Consider the following 10,435-nt stretch of genomic DNA (forward strand, 5'->3'; position numbering starts at 1 on the left):
AGTTGGAAACAACCTAAATGCCCATCAAAAAACGAATGGATAGAGAAGCTGTGGTATATTCACACAATGGAATACTATGCTGCATTGAAGAACAAGGAACTCATGCAATATTATTCAAAATGGGTGACCCTGGAGGACATTATGCTGAGTGAGGGATCTCAGTCACAAAGGGACAAATGCCATATGGTGCCACTGTTGTAGAATGAGGCTGGCATTGGGGTGGGGGTAAGACTGAGAAAAACTGGATGAAATATGTTTACGGCATTGAAGTCTATGGGGGAGAAAACAGTCTAGAAGTATTATATTTTAGGGCATTATTTTTATCGTAGGAGTACCCAATGAGGGTTGAAGAGTGGATTATATTTGGGGTAGGGGGTGGGGTTTGGTGAGGTGCGGTGGGGATTGTGTACCAATGAGGGAATTTTTCTTTTGCTTTTCAAGGAGAGGAGCAAATGGGGGGGGGAGGGAGGGGTTTGTGCTGGGAGAAAGGTACAACAATGAATGTATGGAATTCCAAAATCTCTGTAGATGTTCATTGAAATGAAAAATAAACAAACTAAATTTAAAAACAAATCCAAAAAAACCCCTAAAAGTAGAAAATTGAAATAAGTCTGCAAGAACGGTATGATCTTGAATCAATTCCATATGAATTTTTAGATCATTTTTTTAAATTGTGATTTTAATTTACGTTTAAAGAAAAGTTGGATTTTAATGCATTCATTGTTGCACATTTTCCTCCCTACCTACTCCAGTTCACTTTAAAAAAAAAAATTCATTGTTGCATAATTTCCTTCCTCCCCAACTCCCACTCTTCCTCTATTTCTCTTTGCTATGTTCCTTTTATTCTGAAGTGCTGTCATACAAATAATGCCTAATCATATATTCTTTTTAAAGTTATTTCCTGCATCTATTCCAAAGCAGTATTCATTATTTATTCCCTCTTTTCTTATTCCCCTCCCCAACTCCCATGCCAGTTCCATTTTATAACAAAGTTATATAGTATTTATCCTTTTGGGACTGAGATATTTCACTCAACATAAGGTACTCCAGGGTTACCCATGTTGTATAGTATTTTATGAGTTCCTTGTTTTTCAACGCAACATAGTATTTCCTTGTGTGAGGATACCATAGTTTTTCTATCCATTCATTCATTGATGGGCACTTGGGTTGCTTCCACTCTTTGCTGTTGTGAATAATGCAACAATAAACATAAGTGTGCATACATCTGCTTGGGTGACAGCTCTGGTTTCTTTAGGGTTTATTCATAGTAGTGGAATTGCTGTATCAAATGGTATTTCTATTTCTGACTTTTTGAGAAAGCATTATACCACCTTCCATAGTGGCTACACCATTTTATACTTCCAAGAGCAATGAATAATGGTTCCAATCTCTCCATAACTTCGTCAGCATTTATTGTTTCCTGTTCTGCTGAAACTGTGCCCATTTTGCAAGTGAGCTGTTTATCTTTTTCTTGTTGAGGTGTAAGATCATCTTAAGAATAGCTTTGAAACAATGAACAACAATGATCTAAAATCAGAGGTACTATGGAATCTTATTACTGTTATTACCCACAAAGAAGCCAAAGATCATTGCAAAGACAGAGGAGAAAGAAAAGAAAAAAAACACTGAATGTTAGAATAGACTCTAAAAACTGCACTAGAACATGAAGAAGATAAAACAAAGGGACCATGCCAAAATAAGAGTTTAACAGATTTCAAAGGGCAGCTTGACAGGACAAAGAAAAGTATTATAATTGGAATGTGCAGAGAGTTGGAGTTAGAGAATAAAATAGAAGAACTCACTCTGAATTTCTCAAGCTGAAAGAACTGAAAAATAAATTTAAGGCTCTAGTCATAATATTGAAAAATGCTATGGACAATATATTGAATGATCCAGAAAACATCAAAAGAAGATGGGTGGAGGGGGAGGAGAAGATGGAAGGAATAAACAGTGTCACTGTATCAAAAAGTAATGACTGACACTGAAAAACCTCAGGAAGTACCAAATGAGCAGAAGCCAATGGTAATAAAGGAAGAAGTGGAAGCTGCATTGAAGGCATTGGCAAAAAACTAAAGCCCAGGAACTGATAAGATACCAACTGACTTGTTTCATTTAATAGATGCAGCCCTGTATGTGCTTACCAATCTATGCCAGAAAATTTGGATGACAACTGTCTGGCCAAGGAATGGGAAAAGGTCTGTATTTGTTTCCATTCCCAAAAAATATGATCCAACTGAAAGTGGAAACTATCAAATAATATTGATATCATGATGCTGTTGTTGTTTTTAGGTGCTGTCGAGTTGCTTGCAACTCATAGCAACCCTATGTACAACATCCCTAAACCCTGCTCTGTCCTGTGCCAATCACACTGTCTCTGACACAGCCATCCTGATTACTCCAGTCACTGAATCAATCCATCTCATAGAGGGCCTTCCCCTCCTGCGCTGTCCCTCCACTCTGTCAAGCATGATGTTCCTCTCCAAGGCCCTGTCCCTCCTTGCAGCATGTCCAAAGTATTTCAGATATAGCAAATATTTCTGAAATCATTAAACAATGGCTATAACAGTTCATAAATAGGGAACTATGAGAAGTTCAAGTAGGATTTAGAATAGTCCATGGCACCAGGGATATCATTGCTGATGTTGGATGGATCCTGACTAAAAGGAAATAATACCAGGAAAATCTGTATTTATGATTGATTGACTATGCAAAGGCATTTGACAATACGGCTCATAACAAGTTCTTTCTAATATTGAGAAGAATGGAGATCCAAGAGCACTTAATTGTGCTCATACAAAACTTAGACCAGGAAGTTGCAGTGCAAACAGCAAGGGAACACTATATGGTTGCAAACTAAGAAGGGTGTGCATTAGGCTTGTATTCTCCCTCCATACCTATTTAATCTGTATGAAGAGTAAATTATTCAAGAAACTTGGCTCTATGAAGAGAAATGTAACAACAGGATTGGAGGGAGATTCATTTATTCATAACCTACATTATCTAGATGAAACAACCTTGCTTGCTAAAAGTGAGGATTTGAAGCACTTGTTGCAGAGAATCAAAGAACACAGCCTTAAATATGGATTGTATCTCAATGTCAAGAAAACAAAATATTTTTACCACTGTACCAATAGGCAATACCATGAAGAATTAAGAGGAGATTGAAACTGTCAATAACTTCATCTTACTTGGATCTACAATTAACCCCTTTTGTATGAGCAGTCAGGAAATTGGGAGACATTATTCTGGGAAAGTCTGCAGTTAGGGACCTCTCAAATTATTGAGGAGTAATGATGTCAGTGTGAGGACTAAGGTGCATCTGATTCAGAGTATGGGTGGAAAATGAATAAGGATGACAAAAGAAGAATTGATGACTTTGAACTGTGGTATTGGAGAAGAGCATTAAATATCCCAAAGGACTGACAAAAGAACAAACAAATATGTTTTGCAGATGGTGAAGCTGGAGTGATTTTTTGAGGCAAAGATGATGTGGCTTCACCTCACATGCTTCAGGAATACTGCTAGGAGGGACCATTCGTTGGAGAGGGGCATGATGTTAAGAGAAGTAAAGGGTCAACGGAAGAGAGGAAAAACTTCAACCAAGTGGATTGACATGATGACTGCTGCATAAGTTCTAATGTATCAAGAAGTGTGAGAATGGCACAAAGTAGGACAGGGTTCAGATCTGTTGTTCATAGGATTGCTATGGGTCCATAGGGTCACTATGGGTCATACTCGACTCAATGGCACTTAAAAACAACAATACTTTTTTGACAAATCAATATACGTATTGCTGATGAGCAAAACAAACAGCACAGTATTTTCACAAATGATTGATCACTCACTCACTCATTCACTTATTCACTGTCTTCAAGTAGGTTTTGACTGATAGGTACCCTTCACCAAATGTCCAAGGGTATAAATTGAAATATGAGGAGAATGTCCATCTTCTTCTCATTAAGTGACTGCTGGATTCGAACCACTGGACATCCACACACTTTAGGTTAGCAGCACAACTTGCTAAGCACATGACTCTAGAGCTCTCTTATTATCTGTAAACTAACTCAACCTCTAAACAAAGCAACAAAGGAAACAGAAAGCATTCCATTTTCACAAAGAATTAGTTATACAATAAATCTCAATAGAGACTGGGCATCAATCAGCAAAACACAATTTGGTAAAGCTTCTGAACCACACATTTTCAATTTATCAAGGTTTTATTTTTTTTATTTTTGAACCTTCTATTAAAGTAAACCACTGGTATAAATAAGATTGGTAACTGTAACTGTACAGGTCAATGAATGTAAAACATGAAAAAAGGAGTTAGGTGAAAAACCAGAACATTCCAGCAGCTTCTGAATCTATGCTTGTCATCCTTCCTGGACATTCTCCTTCACAAAGCTCACCACATGGTTCTGCCAACAGCTAACAGGACAGGCTATGCTTCCTAAAAGAAACTAGAAAGTATGCATTATTTTGGGGGTCTGGCTTCTGTCACTGGATATTTTTGGCAAAATATTTTAGTCTACATAGTGTTGCAACTGTCAGCTCAAAGGCAAATGGTTCAAATCCACCAGCTGCTCTGTGGAAGATGAGTAATCTCGTCTCAGGTGATTTATTGCTTCTGAAAACCCAATGATGGGTCAGCAATAAATCTATTCTGATTTGATGGCACTGAGTGTGTGTGTGTGTGTGTGTGTGTGTGTGTGTGAGAGAGAGAGAGAGAGAGAGAGAGAGGGCACATGCATGAGCGCAAGAAAACACACACAAGCTTTCCTTAGATCTGGGAATATACTTCAAAACAAAGGTCCAAATACATTGCATATAAAATCCCACCATGATTCAGGGGCTGGCTAAAACAATACTATGTCAAAATAAACAAGTAAACATATTAGCTAAAGAGGGAAAATATAAAGTTATAAGGTCCCAAACTGAGGACATTCTAGTGTATCCTGACCACACCGAACCCTCCCTGTAAGGGTTCATTAATGCATGTGACTTTAGAAGTAGTGATACAATTTACAGAGATACCTGGGTGATGGAAACAGTCTACAATTTTCTGTTAAACTAAATGTGGTCATTCAAATCCACAGGGGGCAGTGAGGAAGAAATGTCTGACTAAGCTCTGTCCTCAAAGGACAGATGGCAAAGAATAGAAACACAGACAGGAAAATATTACATAGCAATTCTAGTCTGTAATTCAGTAATAGGTAGAGAGCATTTAGACTAACTCTTGATGACCTAAAACAACAACCAAGCAAGACTCTTCAGTGTCTTAGCAATTCTGTAAACTATGAAAAATAGGTCCATGCTTGCCAAAGATGGAAAATATAGGGCCTATTTTGACGTTAGCATTACTGAAGAACAGAGAAGTATATAAGGTGAACAATAACACCAAAGTCCATAGAAGAATAAACTACACAAGATCCATGAGGGCAGCATTTACCCAATGGTAAACCTCAGGAGGGAGGAAGGGAGAGGACAGAAGGATAAATGCAAACAAGAGCCAGAGAATGAAAGATTGAGAGAGATATATGGATGGATGGATTGATGGATGGATGGATGGATGGATGGATGGATAGATGGATGGAGAGTGATAATAAAATATGGGGATTATAATAAACAGCACAACACAAAATATATCTCTAAGCCTTTGTCTGCTCAGGCAGGAACAGTTCTTCCCCAAACAGCCCTAAGTGAGAGGGAATGGTTCAGACTGTAGCAAGTTGCTGGAATTGGGAGCTGCAATATGGAGAAGGTGTTGCTTCCATGAGCCTTTATTTGCTTCGAGGGGAATAGCTCCCCCCACCCCACAGCCAGCCTCAGGAGAGGGGACAGTCACATAGCCATTGTCATTGTTGCTGTTATGTGCCATCAAATAGACTAAAAGCCACAATGACCCTAGAAACAATGGCTCTGATCCACAGTGACCCTATGAACAAAGGCTCTGAGTTCTGCCCTATCCTAAGTCAACCTCACCATCTGATACACTTGACTCCACTGCCACAGTCACTGTTTCAATTTATCTCATCCAAGGTCTTCCTCTCTTGTGCTGACCCTCCACCCTTCCAAGCATGATGCCCTTCTCCAAGGTTTGGTCCCTACTAGAGACATGTGCAAGGTTGGATACGGCTGTAAAATTCTTGCCTCTAAGGAGCAATCTGGTTTCACCCTCTCCAAGTTTGTTCTCTTGGTGGTCATGGTATGTTCAATTTACTCCTCCAGCACCACAATTCAAAGACATTGATTCTTCTTCTGTCATCCTTTGTCATTGTCAGGTCTCAAATGCAGAGCAAGCAATTGAGAAGACCATAGCCTGGATCAGGAACACCTTAGGCTCTAGACTGAAGTCACTACTTTTTAGCACCTTGGAGAGAACTTTGATAGCAGATTTTCCATATGCAACTCCTATATTTATTTCCTGAGGTCTGAAGCCAAGAGAATTGATTGTGGATCAAAGCAAGATGAAATCATTAACAATCTTAATCTTTTACTCATCTATCATAACATTGCCTATTACCCAGTGGTGAGGATCTTTATTTTCTTGATGTTGAGATGCAATCCATATTGAAGGGTGCAGTCTTTGACCTTCTGCAGCAAATGCTTCAAGTCTTCCTCAGTTTCAGCAAGCAAACTTATATCCTATGCATTACACGGGTTGTCGATGAGTCTTCCTCCTATCCTGATGCCACATTCTTCTTCAGAAAGTCCAGCCTTCCAAATGATCTTTTACATACAAATTGAAAAAGTATAGAGAAAGGACACATCCCTGATGCACTCCTTTAAAAAAAATGGAAACATGTTCCCTTGCACTGTTCAGACAATAGCTTCTTGGTCTAGATAGGATATCACATGGCAACTACTAAGACTTGTTGGTGGCACTGTTTGGTCCTTGTTACTTGCCTTTTCTCCTAAGGAATATATTCTGTGCAGCACTCCTGGGACTTTGTCAAATTCTGGGTGATATCTCCCCAGTCCCATAAAACTATAGGACAGGACAGAGAAACAGGTTCACCACAGCTGAATAAAGGGAAAAACTTCAGTTCCTTGCCCCTCAAAGGACAACCAGATGAGAAGTTTGCTACAGGAAACAGGGCATAAATTTACCTGTAGCTGACCAGCAGGGATGACCACCATTAGGAAACTCAATCAAAGACAACAAGTACCACCTGCAACTTATCAATAGCATCATAAAAATGAGGAACTGTCAACAACATATACAGACACAACAGAAATGGCTTCATCCATACCAAAAAGAACTTCACATAATGTCAAGGAAGCAGTAGTCAGCTTCAAATATTATGGGGGGTGGGGGAACAACAACAACAAACAACAAAAGAAACCTCCTGAAAAAGCATATCAGAGTGCAAGACCAATCAATACCCCAGAGATAGGAAGGCAGAGGAAATATAGTGACATAAATGACTGAAGATGTTATGAATGATGGAAGAACTGAATATAAGAATTTTTAAAATACATCACACAATAGAGAGGGTACAACAAACATAGTACTACTGAAAATAACAGAAATGCATGGAAATAGAATTGAGACTATCAAGACCAAAATGGCAGACTTTTCCAACATGGTGGAGGGATAAAAAAGCAGGAAAAGGGGGAGGAGTAAAACCACTAACATAACAGAGTTTAGTGGTGGATAGAGCGTGAAGGAATAGGAAAAATTCAACAGGGACTTGAAAAGACAGGTATTAGGCATATATAAACAGTAATTAAGGATATAAAAAACAAGATATATGAATGATGGTGTGAAACAACAAAAAATTAGTATCAGACACAAAACATATGAATGGGATACAAGGCATATGAATTATAGCATGCACAAGGTATACAAATTCTTGTTTGCAAAGCAATAAAAAAAGAAAAACACCAAAATATGTATGAGTTGTTGAATGGAATACCAAGGTTCTCTGTAAATATTTACTCAAGTCACAAGAAAAACTACAGAATAAGTGAAAGCACTTTGATAAAACAAACAACAACAACAAACTAAAAATAGTATTCTGAACTGAAGAAACAGTTATAAACACAACCCATTTTTAACAAGGTCTTTAATTCAAATGTGCAGGTAAACTAGAACAGGTATGTTCAGTTCTAATTTAGCCTTGCTTTGGTGTCCTAGAGGCCTAGTCTGTGTGGCATTGCACTGTTAACCTAAATGCTGTGCCAAACAAAAGTTCAAGGGAAGAAAGATGGGCAATTTCCTCCAATGTGATGTTGTTGTTGATTGCCTTCAAATCGAGCATGACTCATAGGAACTCAATGAACAAAAGGTCTGAAGCCCTTCCACAATCATCATCATTTATCAAAGTTCACAGACACATACTGTTTAGGAAGTGGATGCCACTCCTGCTTCCAATGTTATATAGTCTTGGAAACCCAAACGAGGGTCAGCTAGAAATAATATCCAACTTGACAACAATAAGCTGTGAAAGAAAAAACTCAAAGCCTGCTCAATGTAACTTTTAAACTCCACACACAACAAGTGAAGGTGCTTTACGATGAAGAAAGAATTTGTCGCAAGTATGAACAGACCTATCAATTCAAGGAAATGACATTAAAGATATAAAAAAGCAAGGACTACCTAGGGATGGCCATATCTGAACTTTACTAATGTCACAAAGGAAAACTGTCCCCACCAACAGCATCAATAACCATTTCCCATGAGGTCGGACATGTTATCCATGCTCTCATAACCCTTTCTACTCATCTCAACACCAATTCTTATTTATTTGCTGGGTCCAAAATCCAATCACAGACCGTACATAATCAGGTTGGGAAAGTAAAAAAATTACTGTATAGATTGGTAGCAGAACACAGTTAAGACAGCTCCTGAAATGTGAACACAGGAACCTCAGCCTCAAGGCTTATGGCTTTAGGCCATGTTTCCAATTTCTCAGTCCTGCCAATATTGGCGTTCACCACCTCTAGTTGTCCATCAAAGTTCTCAGTCTTGCTTATATTGGCTCTCCCCACCAAGGTCCCATTTCACATTAAATATCCAGTTAGGCCATTGTTGTTACTGCCGTAGGTATAACTGGAGCAAGAAGGGTGCCCTCTATTCTCTTACTACTTCTTCAATGGTGGGGGAGGGGGAAGATCTGTTTATCTTATGCTGATGATTTGCTCAATTCAATGGTGAGACTAGCCAATCCCTTCATAGATTGTTGAGATTGGCATATCCCCTTATGGAATGGTAGCTAGCCAGTACCATTGTTGATAGGCTACCCCATTCACAGATACCCTCAAACAATGGTTAGGAAAATTCATATTAAAAGATAAACTCCACAAAAGAATAATCATGAAATGTCTATAAGCAGATGTTCACAGCCTGAAGACTCATTGTCTCTGTAAAGGCACAGATGGGTGCAAACCAAGATCTTCAGAGGAAATGCATGGGTCTGGTAGCTATGGCTAGGAAGGAAACTGAAGATGGTTTCTGGGGTTGGGGCAGAGGTGACACAGAAGGCCAGGCTAAGTGTATGATACTGATAACAAAAAATTAGATCTTAATCTTATGAGCAATAGGATGTGCCTATAGGACTTAAAGTTGTTAGAGTACATGAGCACTACTGCTTTCAGAAACATAATCCTAGCTGAAACAGGAAAGGCAAACTCAACAGCATGAGCATCCAGAAGCTAGAAGAATGTATAATATTTAAATATATAAATACAATACATAAAAATATATACAAATAGAAATATATATAATCTGTATAAATACAATACTCCTTTAAGTTTTTAGTTTAGGCATACTCTCAGTAGCATTCGTGTTATAAAAAACAATTAAAAGTGGAAGAAATGGTGAGCTATCTCTTTCATCTGGTAGCTAAGCATGTTAATCACACATCATTACTACTGAATTTGCAGCTTCAGACACTTACCTTTCGTTGTATAGACCCCATCCTGACTGATTTCATGTCCACAGACTGGTAGGTCAGCCACAGGCCTGAATCCACATGTTGTATATAGCATACTGAGTCACCATACTTTATTTCAGATGTACCCATGCCATCAACTTCTTTCCTTACTCCTACATCTAATTTTTCCTAAGGAGAGAAAACACAAATAATCAAGCATATAAAGAATGTTGAATCATCAAATTAGAACTGACCCACAGCTGACCCTCCAATAGGTTTTCAGAGGGAATAAATCAAATGAAAGGAGATTGCCTATCTGATTATTCAGGAGCAACTGGTGAATTAAAAATGCATACCTTTGCACTGACAATTCCACTACACAGGATTGCTGGCTAAAAACTGAGAAGGACCTGAAGTGCTTGTTGAAAAAAATAAAGTATTACTAAATCATCTACAGAAGACAAAGCATTCTTCAAGGCGGGGAGGGGGGAGGAGGAGGAGAAGGAGGAGAGGTGAAGGGAGGAGGGGGAAAAGGGAGTAGGAGGAGGAGAAGAGGGGAG

At 38.7% G+C, this 10,435-nt stretch overlaps 1 protein-coding gene across 1 annotated transcript in view; it reads right to left on the reverse strand.

The window, feature by feature from the left end:
• Nucleotides 1-10,435, reverse strand: part of RYR2 (ryanodine receptor 2 (cardiac)) — an 814,526-nt gene that overhangs the window by 541,423 nt on the left and 262,668 nt on the right. The window contains exon 13 of the mRNA XM_006895387.1: nt 9,900-10,064. Coding sequence (XP_006895449.1) covers nt 9,900-10,064 — 165 coding nt within the window. The remainder of the gene's footprint in view (nt 1-9,899; nt 10,065-10,435) is intronic.

Source organism: Elephantulus edwardii, unplaced genomic scaffold (assembly GCF_000299155.1).
Source record: "Elephantulus edwardii isolate Elephantulus edwardi_28Jun2011 unplaced genomic scaffold, EleEdw1.0 scaffold00166, whole genome shotgun sequence".
Taxonomy (NCBI): domain Eukaryota; kingdom Metazoa; phylum Chordata; class Mammalia; order Macroscelidea; family Macroscelididae; genus Elephantulus; species Elephantulus edwardii.